General features: G+C 44.7%; 1 protein-coding gene across 1 annotated transcript in view; it reads left to right on the forward strand.

Annotated features, from left to right (window-relative positions):
- Positions 1-19,902, forward strand: part of LOC115130489 (fibroblast growth factor receptor-like 1) — a 63,813-nt gene that overhangs the window by 30,721 nt on the left and 13,190 nt on the right. The window contains exon 3 of the mRNA XM_029661677.2: positions 3,862-4,134. Within this exon, the coding sequence (XP_029517537.2) occupies positions 3,862-4,134 (273 nt within the window). The remainder of the gene's footprint in view (positions 1-3,861; positions 4,135-19,902) is intronic.

Below are 19,902 nucleotides of genomic sequence, written 5' to 3' on the forward strand. Positions count from 1 at the left end.
ATGTGCAGTTGCAAACCGTAGTTTGGCTTTTTTATGGCGGTTTTGGAGCAGTGTCTTCATCCTTGCTGAGCGGCCTTTCAGGTTATGTTGATAAAGGACCCGTTTTACTGTGGATATAGATACTTTTGTACCTGTTTCCTCTAGCATCTTCAGAAGGTCCTTTGCTGTTGTTCTGGGATTGATTTGCACTTTTCGCACCAAAGTACGTTCATCTCTAGGAGACAGAACGGGTCTCTTTCCTGAGCGGTATGACGGCTACGTGGTCCCATGGTGTTTATACTTGCATACTATTATTTGTACAGATGAACATGGTACCTTCAGGCGTTTGGAAATTGCTCCCAAGGATGAACCTGACTTGTGGAGGTTTCTGAGGTCTTGGCTGATTTCTTTTGATTTTCCCATGATGTCAAACAGAGGCGCACTGAGTTTGAAGGTAGGCCTTGAAATACATCCACAGGTACACCTCCAATGGACTCAAATGATGTCAATTAGCCTATCAGAAGCTTCTAAAGCCATGACATAATTTTCTGGAATTTTCCAAGCTATTTAAAGGCACAGTCAACTTAGTGTATGTAAACTTCCGGAACAGCCGGTGCTCTGATACATGCTTCAGTGTTGCTTGCCTTAAACTGAGCATAAAAGGCATTTAGCTCATCTGGTATGCTCGCATCACTGGGCAGCTCGCAGCTGGGTTTCCCTTTGTAGTCCATAATAGTCCATAATAGTTTGCAAGCCCTACCCCATCCAACGAGAGTCAGAACCTATGTAGTACGATTCAATCTTAGTGTATTGACACTTTGCCTGTTTGATGGTTTGTCTGAGGGAATGACAGCGTCAGTTTCTTGTCCAGTTCTGGCATTTAGGTCGCCACAGACTAGTACATGTCCCTGGGTCTGGAAGTGGTTGATCTCCCCCTCTTGGATGCAGAAGCTGTCATCGTTAATGTATGAGAATTCTATTGGGGGGATGTAGGTAGCACACATGGCTACATTTTTTACAATTTCCTTATTTATTTCTAACCAGATGTAAAATGCTCCTGTTTTGATTAATTTAATAGAGTGGGTTAGGTCTGCTTTATACCAAATGAACAGTCTGAGTCTCTTCCCTGTTTCACACCTGGTAGTTTGGTGGATGGGACTACCTACTCCCTGTAACCTAGAGGGCAACCTCTATACCATACAGACATTGTCATTCTTGTAGGATGACAATGTCTGTATTTTGGTGATCTGGGTTTCTGCTCTTCAGGCCAAAGACAGATGACCTCAGACCTTGTATATTCCAGCATGAGATAGTCAAAGCTTTGTGTTCCATAGTGTTCACTGTTGTTATCCGTGTGGTTTAGGCTCAGACCATTAGGTTTCAGCAGAGCATGCGGAGCATCTGGTGAATGGCTCTTAGGTTGCAGGATGGGGCTTGGGTGGTGGGTGTATTAGTGGAGGTTCTCTCTCTCTCTCTCTCTCTCTCTCTCTCTCTCTCTCTCTCTCTCTCTCTCTCTCTCTCTCTCTCTCTCACACACACTCTATACATTAGGGGGCCATGACCAAGTCTCAGACAGTCATATCACTCCCACCCTGCCCTACGATCCCCCCAGGCCTGTTACATTAGAGTACTTGTCTCTGATCTCTCTCAGCACCCAGCAGTGTGTGTGTGTGTGTGTGTGTGTCAGGCTCACAGAGTGGTAGTAGGAGTCTCTGTCTGTCCACCCCTCCATCCCCCATCCATTCCCCAGCCTCGGTGTGTCTACAGTGGGGTGTAGTGTCTGTTAGCACCCAAGAGCGGCCCAACGCCCCTCTCCACCGTTCTCTCAGCTCCCCAGGCCACTTCAACGCCGATCCGCCAGTCTGAGCCAACTTGTGTGACAACCAGACACCAACCAACCAGCAAATACTAAGCCAAATCTTACATACAGTATGAATGTCTTCAAGCCAACCTTTTTCCCAGTGAGGTGAATTAGCGAAGGTCAATGTAAGGATCAGTTTATGAGAGAATGCTGTGTTAACATTCAAACCTGCTGGAATAGGTCTTTAATGTCTACCTTTATGTTCTATTCATGGAGATGGAGGAATTGTATTCCATACTTGGTGCAGTCAGTGAAACCCTCTCGGCCTAACGTTATGGAATGTGCTGTAATTTAATTCCAGCACCAAAACAATCTTTACTTTTTCTGCCACTTTCCTGGATGGCAACCAGTAGACACCAGGTGAAAACACTTCACTCCTCCACAGAGATGTGTAGCGCAGAGAGAGAAAGAGAAGAGAGAGAGAAAGAGAGAGAAAAGAGAGCGAAAGAGAGAGATACTTTTTTTTAGAGGAGGGAGTTTTGTTTTTAGATTCCTATAATCTTGGCAGTTCTCACAGCAGCTGCTGGTGCTGCTACAGGATGTGACAGTACCAGGCATGAATGAGCGGTGCCGTCCAACGCACACACACACACTTACATACACACAAACACGCACACACACCACCTAACTGCCGTCCAACACACACACATACACCCCGGCCCACTGCCGTCCAACACACACACACCCGGGCCCCAGTGCTGAGGCAGCTCAGGAGGGCCAGAGGAAATGGAAAGGGAGCTCTCATGGGAGTCTCGGAGTTCTGAATGAACAGGATGAAAAGAACCTTGTGCACGCAAGGACCGTATAAAAAAAAAAAGAGAATCCCCCTCAAATAGTTGAGTAAAAGACCCCAAAGTTGCCCCTCGCTCTTCTTGAGAAGGTTTATGTTTTTGAGTGGACTTTAGGCGTACCCAAGTTGGTTTGTTTTGCTGATAGGAAAGATCCCTTGGGGTAGCCTAACCCGGTTCTATACACACCTTCTTACACATCTGTGTCTGGGGGCCTGGGCACGTACAGTGTGCGTGTGGGTGTGTGCATGCATGTGCGTGGAGTGAAGTTGACACAGGGCCCCCCCTCACCGAGTCAGACAGCAATTGACTCAGAGACACGCTTAGTGTTAGTTAGGGGGAAGCAGGTCTCTGGTCTGCCTCTCTAATTCCATTTTATTTTCCATGGTTCATCTGGCTCACCTGCCCAAAGTCATTAGACCCTGTGTCGACAGCAGCAACAGAATGAATAGAATGTTTCATATGATAAACGAAGGTGTTTTATTTACAAGGTGCAGCAAAAAATCAACGTGTGTTTGAATTCAACTGCAAATGAAACATACAGTACTGAATATTCTTGAATGGTGGAATTATAGTCAGTTAATTTAAATAATTTAACCAGCAAATAGGCTATGCAAGGCACATTGATAGAATAACATGGAAATGTCATGAAAAATCGAGGGAATTATGAAAGGAAACTATGCTATGATTCCAATGACAGTGTTTGCTGTATGAATTGAACTGCTTGTCCAGCATCAAGGCCATTGGAGCATGATTCAAACACGGACCCTCGTCCACTGCAGGCTATTTTCATTAGCAGAACGTTAGTATGTCTTACCAGATGCCCAGGTCTGGCGACTAACTCCTCTGAATAAGTAATCCACAAAACAATGTACCTGTAGGAGAAACTATCATTTGTGTCTGTGATTATACACCACGACATCATGATCCAATGTGACAAAGGGTGTACTGCACACAAAATAACTGCACTATACTCCATTTGCACTCTGTTCCCCTCTCTGCATTTAGATAGACGTATATTGATACTGTAGCTAAAACTGTATATTTGTTTATCCACTGCTCATTGTCTTACAGCTCTATGTTCACCGTACCTCGCCTGTCACTAGCAGCACCGTATCACCGAGTATGTGTAAATGAACTTGGCGAATAAAGATTATTCTGATTCTGATATTTTTTTATATAAAAAAGCTGTAGAGAACAAAATAATGTGATCGTTGTCTGCCTCTCTCTCAGGTCCCCCGTGGGTGAGTCGTCAGTTGGAGGAGCGCCAGACAGCGAGGTTGGGGCAGACGGTGCGGCTGGCGTGCCCCGTAGAGGGTGACCCTCCTCCCCTGATCCTGTGGGTGAAGGACGGGCGTAACGTCCACCCGGGCTGGAGCCGCTACCGGGTGCTGAAACAGAGCCTGAAGATCAAAGAGGTGGAGCTGGGGGATGCGGGGGTGTACATGTGCCGTGTCACCAACGGCTTCGGAAGCATCGCCCTTAACTACACCCTCATCGTCATCGGTAGGGCCAAGGAGCGTCTGATCTCATCCCTAGTCAATGTCCACACGCTTACATTTCATACACATCATGTAAACACACATTACATACACACATGCCTTATGCTCCAATTCTCTGTGACTCCTTTAATGAATACGTAGCTCTCTATATTCTTTCATACCTTAGCCAGTTAATTGAATAACTCCAAACCTGTCCCATATCAGACATACTCCCTGAAATGTTACTAAGACATGTCCATATAAAATGACGACAACATTTCCCCGGTACCTTGGTCTAGTAGTGTGACCTAGCCTTGATTCTACAGTCACAGTGCACATTAAGAGGGATTGTAAAGCAGGAGGCCTACTGGCCCCACGTTAGCCCCTAGATGTGATTATATTTGACAGAACCGACATGACTGGCAGCCCTGGCGTTATTAAAAGAATATGGTTTCAATTACGTAACCGATGCAAAATGAAAATGTACAAGTGAGCATTGTAACAATGCCAATTTATGACTTGTTAGCATTACAGAACCCCAGCAGCTCTTCTGTCAGGTTTCATATCAAACCTCAGGAGAACAAAGGGAGGATTCTTTACCGGCTGCTCCTGTCACACTACACCCTGGTGCTTGTTTATAGTGCCGGTAATTTAATCCAGTGTTCAATTATTTTACACACACTGTCGGGGGTTTCACCCCCCTCTGACACAATGAGAAATTAATGTTGCGTGTGTGTGTCAGTGTGTGAGGTTGTGTGGTAAAAGAATGAACTCTGTCTGGAAGGTGGTTGGAGAGGGGGGTAGAGGGTTTTGGCAGTGTAGCTTTTGCGAAATACTTCTGGTTGAGATTGAGGAGGGATGGCTGCTGGGGGACTGTAGACCGGGCATTCTCTGCCAAAGCACTCGTCAAGGAGACCGCTGAAATAGACGTCCTGCCGCCTGCACCACTATAAATCTGCTCCGGTCCAGTGATGCTGAAAGACTGAGAAGTTGTGAGGAGCGGTGAGCGGGACGGAGCCCCCAGCCCTTCCTGTGCTGGCCTTGGTCGGCCTGATCCATGGGGCGGGTGAGGAGAGCAGCTGCTGTGTGTGTGTGTGTGTGTGTGTGTGTGTGTGTGTGTGTGTGTGTGTGTGTGTGTGTGTGTGTGTGTGTGTGTGTGTGTGTGTGTGTGTGTGTGTGTGTGTGTGTGTGGAGGATATAGAGGAGGAGGGAGGGTAATTACTCGGTTGATGACTGAGGTGGCTGAACTGGCCCTGATCGACCTCCATGGACCTCGTCCTCTGTGTCCTCCTCGTCTTGTTGGAACTCTGAACAGGGCCTCCCCTCCCTCCAGCCTCCCTGCGTGGGGAGTGAAGGTAGCCTGCTGCTTTCCTGTTTGGTCCCCTGGAGTAATGTGGAACTGTGAGTTATAGTGGCCTTGCTCTCTCTGGGACTCACTGTGCTGAAGTCTTACTGAAGTCATTAACTAACAATAGCCCTAGAACAGCCCTGGAACAAAACGGGCTAAAATGTGTGGTTTCAGTATGTGTTTACCACAGAGGCTCAGGGCAATTTGTGAAGAATATGGGCTGATGGTTTATGATTGTTGTAAGTTTGTGACACAAAGCAAGGGATGTGACTTTGCCAAATTCGATCTGTTGAATTAAGTTTAAACGGAGTATGAAAAAACTCGAGTGACCCCTCTGAGGCCTCTGACTGGTTCCACTCAGGGCCTCCCCTGCAACAAAAAACACTGATCAGGGAGAACCCACATTATTTTTTCATGAGCATGGCTTTATTTCTATTACATCATGTTGAATGACTGTCATTCATATTCCATTCACCCAGTTCAATGTAACATCGATAGGTTTAGGCTATACCCATCATGAGGTTACTACAACTAGCCCTACGAATCAAAGTTTACAACGTAGGTGCACATAGGTTGAGAGAAAAATATGAGGAAACAGACAGTGAGAGATGGACAGATAGTGACACATTCAGTACTGCCTTGCACACTCTTAATGCAGGCAAGAGTGTCTATTGTCTATTGGACAAATTCAGGTATGTTTATTCCCGTTTCGTTTGCTTCCGTTTAAGAAAGATTTTTCAACAGAATCGACGGATTGATTACACCCCTGATCACACGTAAACACAGTTCACTTTCATAACAGCCACATTGCATTCCTTCTCGCATCTATGCACTCTCCTCCTCTCACCTTTTCCCTCCACTTATGGACTTCAATGAACAACACATCAGCTGTGTGTGAGCAGGCGAAGAAAAAAAAAATTCCATGCCAAATCATATGATAACCACTACACACAGCCTACATCGTTGTCACCATATTAGCTAAAGTAATGTCATAGCCAACAGAAAGAAAGAAAGAAAGAAAGAAAGAAAGAAAGAAAGAAAGAAAGAAAGAAAGAAAGAAAGAAAGAAAGAAAGAGAGGGCTACCTAGTCAATTGTACAACTGCATTCAACTGGGCTGCCTTATGCCTTAAGTGACATCCACATCTTCATAGCTAATAGAACTAACGCGTTAGTAAACCCGCTACAATCATGGAGTAACGTTACAGTGTACAATCAGTAAGCAGTTCAGTAAGCACTTTAGCAGTTACACCGGCAGGCTCCGGGGGCAATCAAATTTGTAAAAACAAAAGCTTACCTTGACTTGGAAGAGTTCCAGTGTTGTGTTGGATAGTCATAGCCAGCTAGCTAACATAGCTTCCCTCTGTTTGAGCCGGGTGTTTGAGTAGGCTAAACTAGCTAGTTGCATTTGGTAGCAAAGAAAAAAAGTATGAAATATAGCTATCTCTCTCTTGCTTTTCCTTCATTTTTGAAGAAGTTAATTTGTTCAAAACTGTTAAACTGCTGTCTTTCTCTCTCTTTGAGTCAACTACTCACTGCATTGTATGCACTGCAGTGCTATATAGCTGTAGCTTGTGCTTTCAGTTCTAGATTAATTATCTGATCCTTTGATTGGGTGGATAACATGTCAATTCATGCTGCAAGATCTCTGATAGATTGGAGGACGTCCTCCGGAAGTTGTCGTAATTACTGTGTAAGTCAATGGAAGGGGAGTGAGAACCATGAGCCTCCAAGGTTTTGTATTGAAGTCAATATTCCCAGAGGAGGACGGAAGCTAGCTGTTCTCCGGCTACACCATGGTGCTATCCTACAGAGTGCTGTTGAGACTACTCTAGACCTTCATTGTAAAGCAGTGTGTTTAAATAAATTATTTGGTCACGTGAATATGTTTAGTATAGTTTTATCTAACAATGACAACTTTTTAAATGTTTTACTATTTGTATTTTTATGAAATTCACTGAGGAGAATGGTCCTCCCTTTCCTCCTCTGAGAAGACTCAATTGATGCAGATATACAGTATCAGTCAAAAGTTTGGACACCTACTCATTCATCAAGGGTTTTTCTTTATTTTTACTATTTCCTACATTGTACAATAATAGTGAAGACATCAAAACTACAAAATAACATATCTGGAATCGTGTAGTAACCAAAAACGTGTTAAACGAATCAAAATATATTTTAGATTTTAGATTCTTAAAAGTAGCCGCCCTTTGCCTTGATGACAACTTTGCACACTCTTGGCATTCTCTCAACCAGCTTCATCTGGAATGCTTTTCCAACAATCTTGAAGGAGTTCCCACATATGCTGAGCACTTGATGGCTGCTTTTCCTTCACTCTGCAGTCCAACTCATCCCAAACCATTTCAAGGTAGGTTGAGGTCGGTTGATTATGGAGGCCAGGTAATCTGATGCAGCACTCCTTCACTCTCCTTCTTGGTCAAATAGCCCTTACACAGCCTGGAGGTGTGTTGTGTCATTGTCCTGTTGAAAAACAAATGATAGTCCCACTAAGCCCAAACCAGACGGGATGGCGTATTGCTGCAGAATGCAGTGGAAGCCATGCTGGTTAAGTGTGCCTTGAATTCTAAATAAATCACTGACAGTGTCACCAGCAAAGCACCCCCACACCATCACACCTCCTCCTCGATGCTTCACGGTGGGAACCACACATGCAAAGATCATCCGTTCACCTACTCTGCGTCTCAGAGTGGCAGTTGCAACCAAAAATCTCAAATTTGGACTCCACCGGTCCATTCCTCATGTTTCTTGGCCCAAGCAACTCTCTTCTTATTATTGGTGTCCTTTAGTAGTGGGTTCTTTGGAGTAATTCGACCATGAAGGCCTGATTCACGCAGTCTCCTCTGAACAGTTGATGTGGAGATGTGTCTGTTACTTGAGCTGTTCTTGCCATGATATGGACTTGGTCTTTTACCAAATAGGGCTATCTTCTGTATATCACACCTACCTTGTCACAACACAACTGATTGGCTCAAATGTATATAAAAAAGTATGTAGACAATTAACTTGCAAATCCGACTTGTAGGATAACGTTAGCCATCATTATCAAATTTTAACGTCACATAACCAGCAGTATCTACACAAACTTATGAGCTACGACCTAATTAAGTTGTAATGAGTACGCTAACGTTAGCTACTCATTCTCGTTTTATTAAAAGATAGCTACTTACATAAATCAGCAATAACGTTAGCAAAATTATACCAGAGAGGTCATTATATTCCAGTATCTCTGGCTATACTCACTACCACCGGTCTTTGCACACCAAACTAGCGTTACTGGTGCAGACTTGGGGACCGACGAACTCCAAGCACCTATTCCACATACTAGGGTTCTTCGGCAGAGCATGCATACCATAAAACTTTGGCTGTGGAGGCATGTTCAATCCATATAGGTTCCGTAATCATTTGAAAACGTTGGGGGTGATGAAACAATTATGCCCCATTCTCATTAAAGAAGCAATACAACTGGCCTTCTTTAGACTAGTTGAATATCTGGAGCATCAGCATTTGTAGGTTTGATTACAGGCTAAAAATGGCCAGAAACAAAGACCTTTCTTCTGAAACTCGTCAGTCTATTCTTGTTCTGAGTAATGAAGGCTATTCCATGTGAGAAACTGCCAAGAAACTGAAGATACTCCCTTCACAGTACTTGTACTCAGTACTTGTACTCCCTTCACAGAACAGCGGAAACGGGCTCTAACCAGAATAGAAAGAGGAGTGGGAGGCCCCGGTGCACAACTGAGCAAGAGGAGAAGTACATTAGTGTCTAGTTTGAGAAACAGACGCCTCACAAGTCCTTAACTGGCAGATTCATTAAATAGTACCCGCAAAACACGTCTCAATGTCAACAGTGAAGAGGCAACTCCGGGATGCTGGCCTTCTAGGCAGAGTTGCAAAGAAAAAGCCATATCTCAGAATGGACAATAAAAAGAAAACATTAAGATGGGCGAAAGGACACAGACACTGGACAGAGGAACTCTGCCTAGAAGGCAAGCATCCCGGAGTCGCCTCTTCACTGTTGACGTTGAGACTGGTGTTTTGCGGGTACTATTAGCCTTTTAAACTGATAAACTTGGATTAGCTAACACAGCGTGCCATTGGAACACAGGAGTGATGGTTGCTGATAATGGGCCTATTTATGCCCATGTAGATATTCCATAAAAAAATCTGTCGTTTCCAGTTACAATAGTCATTTACAATATAACAATGTCTACACTGTATATCTGATCAATTTTATGTTATTTGAATGGATAAAAAATGTTATTTTCTTTCAAAAACAAGGACATTTCTGAGTGACCCCAAACTTTTGAACGGTAGTGTATAAAAATATAAAATATAATTACTCAAACCACCCGCAGGCCGGATTGGATCCCGTCGCTGGGGAAAATGAACTCAATATACTTGAAAATTACTCAAACCAAATCGAAACTGTGTAGAAATGATAATGGGCCTACATTTATACAGTTTATTGACTGTGTCCAGCTCAATAAAACAACCAGAATGAAAGCTAGACAGTCAGGAAGCATCGAAAATCCCCAAAACAATGGATTCTATTTTCATAAAATGTTGATGGCAAGGAAATATAACACGTTTTCAGTATGGCCATCCGGACCTCGCTGAAGACAAAAGAGTCATGTAGTAACTAGGGATGCACTGATGAGACATTTTTGGCTGATACCGATATCCAATATTTTCCTTGCCAAAAATAAATTATACCAATAACCAATATTTTACATTTTAGCGGCCTTTTAAGCATTCTAGTACAGTTAAATAGTTAACACACACACATTGACGCAGGAGTCTAAGGCACTGCATCTCAGTGCAAGAGGCGTCACTACAGTCCCTGGTCCGAATCCAGGCTGTATCACATCTGGTCGTGATTGGGAGTCCCATAGGGCAGTGCACAATTGGCCCTTCGTCGTCTGGGTTTGGCCGGGGTAGGCCGTCATTGTAAATAAGAATTTGTTTTTAAATGACTTGCTTAGTTAAATAAAGGTTACACGCACACCACACCACACTGACCAAAAAGTTATTTTGTTGGCATTTACGTATGTCCCCATTACCAGTAAAACTAAATCAAACCCTATTTCTTTCACTTACTTGCTGTGCTTTTTCGTTGTTCAGTCGTTTCATTCTCAACCAGGATTTCATCATGTCAAGCAGTGAAGTTTCAGCTCTGTCTGTCCGTGGCCTCTCTTCCTCTGTGCGCATTGTCACTGTGTCCGTTTCCTTCTTGTCCAGCTGTGTCTGTAACATTTCATGTAAACCCTGTTTCTTGTCTGCATCGAAGTAGCGGCCTTGTACTTAGCATCATGCAACACCGTAAAGAGACTCAGAGAGAATACCACCGAATCGCTTGTTCACAGCCTCGAGTACTTTTGTAAGTTAACCCCACGGTCTGTGTCGGCAGTTTTGCTGAGCAGGTGTTTCAATGCCTTGACAGATGGTATCACGTCTGCTGCAGACACAGTTGATTAGCTTATTTCTCGAGTCAGTTGTTCGAAGTGTAGGAGTGTGTTCATGTTCTCAAATGGCAGCAGTGGTATGAAAACCAGCACATTCTTGAGCATGCAATACGGCTTTCCTCAGTACGAAATCCTCGTCGAACCCACTGTGCTGTCTGACTCAGCATGCTCTCCGGACTGACATCGCTGGTCCGAATGTCAAGCGTGACGCCCATAGCAAGTAGGATAATACATTCCACTATCTTACCGTTATTGGATTTTTCTTTTAAGTTGTCTCGCTGAAATGTTCTTACTCTTTCACAACACTCCTCAACTTGAACTTCAAATCACATTTTATTGGTCACGTACACGTGTTTAGCAGATGTTATTGCGGGTGTAGCGAAATGCTTGTGTTTCTAGCACCGACAGTGCAGTGATATCTAACGGTTTCACAACATATACCCCAAATACACGTACATCTAAGTAAGGAATGGATTAAGAATATATATACATGTATGTCAGAGCGGCATTGCACTGAGATACAGTGGCATAGTATAGAGTGCAGTATATACATATGAGATGGGTGTATTATTTCATAGTTTTTTTAATCTTCACTATTATTCTACATTGTCATTTTTTATTATATTTTATATTCAAACCACCCGCAGGCTGGATTGGACCCCCTCGTATGTTTGACACCCCTAATTTAAGGTTACGGACGACCTAGAATTAGCTTGACCCGAGTTACTGCCTGATGACACAGACGGCTTCATCAACAATGTTAATGTGTGTTGTGTGAAAAAATACCCGGTTCGATGAACTAGTAGGTTAATTGCCCAGCCAAGCAGATACGAGTAGTAGAGTCATTTTGGTTGTGAAGTGCATTATCGAAAACCTTTGTACTTGGCTGTCCCCATGTTACAGGCCCTCCCAACACCACCTCATAAGATGAGGTGGTGTTTATAAGGATTGCCTGCTGCAGTTGTTCGAGAGATGTCCAGTTTGCAGCCGAACATGCAACATAGAAAAGACCAGCAAGGGAACTCTGAGCATCACGTAGATATGCCCCCACTGTGAGCTTTCCTATAAATGGAATCAGGTTGATGAAATTTGACCTGGTCGAAGGTCAAAACAGTTTCGAGTTTTGTCCCAATTCACCTTCATAATCTAGCCTGTTGGAACCAACCTGGTCGCTGCGTTTACCATTCTATTTCACTTCCGATATCATAATATCATAATATCGGAAGTGAAATAGAAAGGTGAATGCAGTGATCAGGTTGGTTCCAACAGGCTAACCATAACAACCATTAATAACGTAATCAGTGCTCTGTGTGTGTGACCGACCAGTATCTTTGAGGGGCCAGGAGCTGATCTGCACTGCCATGCCCATCAATGGGGCACTGGCAAAGGCCTCACCTCTTGCCTGCTCACCAACCATCGTGATGGGGAGACCATAATTAGGTAGGTTTAGTCTGACCTGTTCAAACTTCAACGTAGTACCTGTTTGTGTGTCAGATATTACCTATCCTAACTACCACTGTTAATAGAACAGTGACTGTGTTCACAGAAACATGTATGGAGCCAACACATGGAGGCTTGCAAGTTGATGTGATGTCCAGACTGACAGACGGGCTTGAAACTGATCTGTCTGTCTGTAAATGTAGAGAAACCTGGCACTTGGCATAAAATTCTTACTAGACACAACTTTGACTTGTATTGTCTTTTGTATTATTGAATTGAATGGTATCCGTCAATATGGGGAGGGAGAGGTACAGTATCTGCATCAGCTGGGAATGACAATGAAAGGTGCACATTGTTATATTAGCTGAACACTGCTACTATTGTATTATGTAAAGGGTTGTTTATTCAGCAATTGCATTCTCATATTACTCTGTGGGCTACTGACCTATTCAAAGCTTCCTCTTACATCTCACCATACATCTATCTGCCTGTAGTTATTGAACTCAACGTGCAGGAGGTTTGTTAGTTGTGGTTGAGTGGGGGAAAACAGCTGAAATGGTGTCCCTTGAGAGGGCAAAAATGAAATATATGTTAGGAGAAGTTCAATATTATCATAAGGAGACATATATAGGCAGAGGAAGTCGAAGAGAGCGAGGAAGAGGGTGAGCTTGTGTCGGGGAAATTTGGGGAAAAAGGAAGATGGTTTGTCAAAGAAGAATGGTAGAAAGTGTAAGCAGAATGAATCGAATTCCGGATCGAGGTCTGGAGGAGAAATGGAATTAAGGGCGAATTATCGGAGGTAGCAGGTGTGGTGAAATCCTCAGAGGATAAAGATGAGTGTGACATTTTTGTAGAAGGTGGACGCCTGCCTTTTGTGATTTCAGGGTGGGTGAAAACAATTGGGTGCTATGGAATCAGTGAAGGTAACCTGGAGTGGTTTTGTGTTAATTGGGACAAGAGATGTGACTTGTTTTGCTCTCGAGCAAATTGAAAGGAGTGATCACTGTGGTCGCGGTGAAAGTGGACCAACTGAAGGGGAAGATTCCCAGTGTTTGTGATGCTTGTAATTTGGTGTGACACAGAAAGGGTGGCGTGAGTGGTGAAACAGAAGAGTCATTGTCTGTTCTTTTGAGTTTTGATGTTGAGTCCCTGCCCGACAAATTCATGTTAGGATATTTCAGTTATCCCGTACGAGCTTATGTGCCAAATACATTACGTTGTTACAGGTGTCAAGCTTATAGGAATGTGGCAGCAGTGTGCAGGAGGGAGGTTCCAAGGTGTGAGAAGTGTGCAGAAGGGAGACAAACGAATGTGTAGCATTGGGGAAAGAAGCGGTATGTGTTAATTGTAGGGGTGCCCGTAGGGTTGGGAATCTGAACTGTCCGCTGCGAGAGAGGCAGGTTGAGGTTACCAGGGTTAGAGTAAGGCAGAGGGTGTCGTATGCTGAAGCAGTGAAGAAAGTTGAAGAAGATGATTCTAGGGGGAGTCGTGTGTGTGTGTGTGTGTGTACTAGATCTGTATCAGTACAGATGGAAAGGCCAAATAGTGATATGCGATTTGGCTATTTAGCATTCATAGCAATGGTTATCAACTGTACTGCAGGGGTGAAACTTACATTGCAGAAAATAGAGGTAGTGGTGGCAACTGCAGAGAAATATTTGGGTGTACAAGATTTGACATCAGAAGACTTACAGGGTGTGTTGAGTGGTGGTGTCCCGTCCTTTCAGACTGTTGGCCTGAGGTAGGACTAGATAGGTTTAAATAGTGGAGTAGGGTGGTGGGTTTTTAATGAGTGTAGGGTTAGATGGTAGGGTATTTGTCGATTCACTTTTTCAAGCAAGGCAAAAGGGAGTTCTATTTCAGTATAGTTGGTGGCAGCAATGCAACATTTATTGGATGCCAACCGCTGTTAAACCTCATCGAAGAAGGGGAAATGGCTGTAGGCACGGTTCTGACAGATAGGTGTGTCTTGGTGGTGACAAGGGCACACCCAAGAAACAACCACATCAAGCCACACCTCTAAGCCAACTCATGTTTGGCTTCTGTCATGGCCGCCAGTATTTCTTGAGGAGCAAGCCAAAGAACGAGTCTAAATCAGTGTGTGCACTTCCCATTTAAGTATTCAACACAGAGGTACACTACATGACCAAAAGTAAAAATCGTGGGCGATTATATGGAGTTGGTTCCCCCTTTGCTGCTTTAACAGCCTCCACTCTTCTAGGAAGGCTTTCCACTAGATGTTGCTGTGGGGACTTGCTTCCATTTAGCCACGAGCATTAGTGAGGTCGGGCACTGGTGTTGGGCGATTAGGCCTGGCTCGCTGTCGGCTTTCCAATTCATCCCAAAGGTGTTCGATGGGGTTCAAATCAAAGTTTGTCACGTGCCCCGAATACAACAGGTGTAGACCTTACAGTGAAATGCTTACTTACAAGCACTAACCAACAGTGCAATTGTTAAGTAAAAAGTAGGCATTAGGTAAACAATAGATAAGTAAAGAAATACAAAATAAAAAGAACAGTAAAATAACAGTAGCGAGGCTATATACAGGTGGTACAGAGTCAATGTGCGGGGGGGCACCGGTTAGTCGGGCTAATTGGGGTAAAATGTACATGTAGGTATAGTTAAAGTGGCTATGCATAGACGATAAACATGGAGTAGCAGTAGTGTAAAAGAGGGGGTTGGCAGGTGGCGGGACACCTGTTCAGGAGTCTTATGGTTGAGGTTAGGGCTCTGTGCAGGCCAGTCAAGTTCTTCCACCAATCTCGACAAACCATTTCTGTATGGACATTGCTTTGTGCATGGGGATCATTGTTCTGCTGAAACAGGAAAGGTCCTTCCCCAAACTGTTGCCACAAAGATGGAAGCACAGAATCGTCTAGAATGTTATTGTATGCTGTAGCGTTAAGATTTCCCTTCACTGGAACTAAGGGGCCTAGCCTGAACCATGAAAAACAGCCCCAGACCGTTATTCCTCCACCAAACTTTACAGTTGGCACTATGCACTCAGGCAGGTAGCGTTGTCCTGGCATCTGCCAAATCCAGATTTATCTGTCGGACCTCAAGATGGTGAATTGGGATTCATCACTCCAGAGAACACGTTTCCACTGCTCCATAGTCCAATGGTGGCTAGCTTTACACCACTCCAGCTGACGTGGTGATCTTAGGCTTGTGTGCAGCTGCTCAGCCTTGGAAACCCATTTAATGAAGCTCCCGACAAACAATTATTGTGCTGACGTTGCTTCCAGAGGCAGTTTGCGGCTGAGCCGTTGTTGCTCTTAGACGTTGTCACTTCACAATAATGTCACTTACAGTAGACCGGGGCAGCTCTAGCTGGGCAGAAATTTTATGAACTGACTTGTTGGAAACCTATGACAGTGCCATGTTGAAAGTCACTGAGCTCTTCAGTAAGGCCATTCTATTGCCAATGTTTGTCTATGGAGATTGAATGGCTGTGTGCTCAATTCTATGCACCTATCAGCAACGGGTGTGGCTGAAATAGCCGAATCTACTAATTTGAAGGGATGTCTTCATACATTTGTATATAGTGTATTTGGTGACATTCAATAGCACGTGTTGTCAACATGTCTCCAATCTTATCAACTCCTCCTCATAGCAAGCACGGGCAGAGAGGCAAGTCTAACCTCAAGTTCCGATCCTTTTTTTTTAATGACTGCTGCAATCCTGCAACACACTGAGTAGAGCATACTTGTCATAAAAATGTAATTTTATCCCTGTAGCTGATATTCTGTTCTTGGCTCTTGATGCCTCGGTGTGGTAATTTGGCTGTAAACCCGAGTGAGGTAACAGTAATTTTAAAACTATTTTTTAACACATAGACCACAGTTCTCACTGAAGTACTTTTTCTTTGTGCCTTTCTGCACACAAGTGTAAATAGAAACATGTTTTTCCCACAATAGTGGCAGCAGGAAATTACCCCATAGGTATTAGTTGTGCTCTTGACTTGCATTTTTGCAGCTGCATGATATGTTTTAATGACATCATAAACACAGGTCCAATCTCTCACTGCTGGGTAAGTACTGCTGGGTTGTTGCTGCTGTGTAATGTGCTGCTCCTTTGCAAAAACTAGGATTTACAATGTCTCCCTCTTTACCTCCATGGTAGTAAAAGTGTTATTTTGTCAGGGGATGTTTGAAACATTTGGAAGCTGTCAGAGTTCAGGAGAGGTAAAGCTTGACCCTGACCTCTTGTGACCTTCCCACCACTCACTCTGGATATCCTGTCCGGCAGGGGGACAAATCCTTCATCACTCCATTTCCCTCCCTAGTCCCCAGTGTCCCACTCACAGCACCCAGGCCCCATAGCCCCTCCATCTCCCCCAGGGCCTGGCTGGCTGTACCCCTACCACTGGCTGCGCCCCTATTCCTAGCTGTAGCCTACCACTGGCTGCACCCCTATTCCTAGCTGTACCCCTACCACTGGCTGCACCCCTATTCCTAGCTGTAGCCTACCACTGGCTGCACCCCTATTCCTAGCTGTACCCCTACCACTGGCTGCACCCCTATTCCTAGCTGTAGCCTACCACTGGCTGCACCCCTATTCCTAGCTGTAGCCTACCACTGGCTGCACCCCTATTCCTAGCTGTAGCCTACCACGGGCTGCACCCCTATTCCTAGCTGTACCCCTACCACTGGCTGCACCCCTATTCCTAGCTGTACCCCTACCACTGGCTGCACCCCTATTCCTAGCTGTAGCCTACCACTGGCTGCACCCCTATTCCTAGCTGTACCCCTACCACTGGCTGCACCCCTATTCCTAGCTGTAGCCTACCACTGGCTGCACCCCTATTCCTAGCTGTAGCCTACCACTGGCTGCGCCCCTATTCCTAGCTGTAGCCTACCACTGGCTGCGCCCCTATTCCTAGCTGTAGCCTACCACTGGCTGCGCCCCTATTCCTAGCTGTAGCCTACCACTGGCTGCACCCCTATTCCTAGCTGTAGCCTACCACTGGCTGCACCCCTATTCCTAGCTGTAGCCTACCACTGGCTGCACCCCTATTCCTAGCTGTAGCCTACCACTGGCTGCACCCCTATTCCTAGCTGTAGCCTACCACTGGCTGCACCCTATTCCTAGCTGTAGCCTACCACTGGCTGCACCCCTATTCCTAGCTGTAGCCTACCACTGGCTGCACCCCTATTCCTAGCTGTAGCCTACCACTGGCTGCACCCCTATTCCTAGCTGTAGCCTACCACTGGCTCCACCCCTATTCCTAGCTGTAGCCTACCACTGGCTGCACCCCTGGCTGTAGCCTTGGTGGTCCCTTTGTCTGCAGGAATACAGTCCCCTGCTGTGTAACCCTGTTGTTTTAGGGCCAGGCCTCACGGAGCCAACATTGTTAATGCTCAGCACTAGTGCCTCGCTTGGGAATTCTGCTGGAAAGGACTGAAGCTCTCCCTCCACAGTTGTAAATAAGGGGTGGAGTCCGTAACAGTTGTTGCCCCAGTTCTGGGTCACATACCATACCAATACAAGAGGCAACGGAAGTCTACCAGACCCACTGAAACAGAAATGGAAGAGCAGTCATGTATAGTTCGATACTAGGCAGATTAGTCTATTTGGCTTGCATGACCTTGCTGTTCTATATATGCCCTGTGTAAATGTTGACTCTAAACAACCACACATGGTAGGAGAGAGAGAGGCATTCTATTCTATGACTATGAGACTGTGGATTCTGGTCAGACGGGAGGCGAGTGCGGTCTGACAGTCGGTCAGTGAGTTAGGGCTGAAGGTTTTCTAGAGGGCCTGGTGGAGCAGCTCCAGCCCCAGACCTTTTGTTCTTTGTTTGCAGGCGGTGAGGTACATGTGTTGCAGTTTAGCCCACGCCTCCCTCACCTAAATGGATAATTGTATCGAAATTATACTGGCAGGCCCAGCTCTAGAATGCTGTACGAGACGGACGGACAGCAGGGGGGGCAGGCAGGCTGGGGCGGGGGCGGGGGGTTCAGCCTGCTGCGGCCTCAGTGGAGTTTGTCAGAAATGCAGGCACACTTTGGGTTGTGCCATGTTAAAGGAAAAAAGGGGGGTTAGTTGCCAGGAGTCACAGCCACCAGTGTTAATAAATTACTCTGTGTGGTTAAAACTGAACACACCCTCCACCAGTTTCCTCCCTCCACCTAACTGACCATACTCCTGGAAATAGAGTGACTCAACAATTACCACCACAAACCCCTATCCGTTGCCTTTTAAATCCACGTCTGTTCTCTCTTTTCCCTCTCTGTTCTTTCCAAGCCAGGCAATATTTGGAGCGAGAATGATTTACACGTATTTTTCCAGGCAGCTCCCTGTTTCTTGTCTCTCTTAACGGCCCGTGAACTATCGGTGAGGTAAGATTTGTGAGTTGTTAACATGTTGAGAGATAAAAAGTTCTTGACAGTGAGTAGTGGTTTCAGTGATACAGTTGAAACTGGAGGCGTTACATTAACTCATCCGAACAGTGAAATATGCGTGTGAGGGATTGAGTCGCCCCTTTGATCATGTTTCCACCGACGTGACAATGATCTAATTTCTAATTGTGATTACTGCTCGTGTAACACCGAACCCCACAACAACCCGATCCACCCGGGCCTCCTAGAACATGTTTGTTTTTTTCCTCATTCATTGTAGGGAAGTTGAGGCAAGTTCAAAGCACAAACACATATGGACACAAATGAATCCATGCTTGTGAGTAGTGGAAGAAAGGCCTTGTGTTGGGGGGGGGGAAGGGGGAAAGATTAAAGGATGTTTGATGAAATTGAAACCATTCGGTCTCATATGAAATTAAGCTGAACAAAGAGAGAGACAGAGAAAGAGTTCTCCGTTGTAAATAAGTGTGGGCAGCAGGACAAGCAGTGAGGAAGTCAGTTCTGTCTAGACTTTGAGACCTAGGGCAAGGGCAAATGCCATAGGGAGGTTAGGGTTAAAGATAGTGCCAGGATGTGGGTGAGGTTTAGGTTAAGTATGTAAATACGTTAAAGGTTAATAGTAAGGCTAGGAGAGGGTTTGGCTGAGAGCCAGAAGGGTTCATGGTCAAGGTTAACATTAGTATTGGTCAAAACAATACCACATTTTAATTGCAATTTGCAATACAAGGAATTTTCATTGTGCAATTCTTTAAAAAGATCAGCTTTAATATTGCAGATTGTGGCTTCTATCAATGTAATTGTCTGCATCATTTCCAATCTCTCATATATAATATTTGAAATATATATATTTTTAAAATATATTTTCCTTCTTTATTATTGTCCACTAACCCTACTAACCCGGGGTGGCAGGTAGCCTAGTGGTTAGAGCGTTGGACTAGTAACCAAAAGGTTGCAAGATCAAATCCCTGAGCTAACAAGGAAAATATCTGTCATTCTGCCCCTGAACAAGGCAGTTAACCCACTGTTCCTAGACCATCATTGAAAATAAAAATTTGTTCTTAACTGAATTGCCCAGTTAAATAAAGTTGTTTTTTTTAAACTCCCCTTATTGGAGTGATCAAACAATAATTAGGCTTATACATACTACATACATTTCACAGAAAAT

Source organism: Oncorhynchus nerka, linkage group LG6 (genome assembly GCF_034236695.1).
Source record: "Oncorhynchus nerka isolate Pitt River linkage group LG6, Oner_Uvic_2.0, whole genome shotgun sequence".
Classification (NCBI taxonomy): domain Eukaryota; kingdom Metazoa; phylum Chordata; class Actinopteri; order Salmoniformes; family Salmonidae; genus Oncorhynchus; species Oncorhynchus nerka.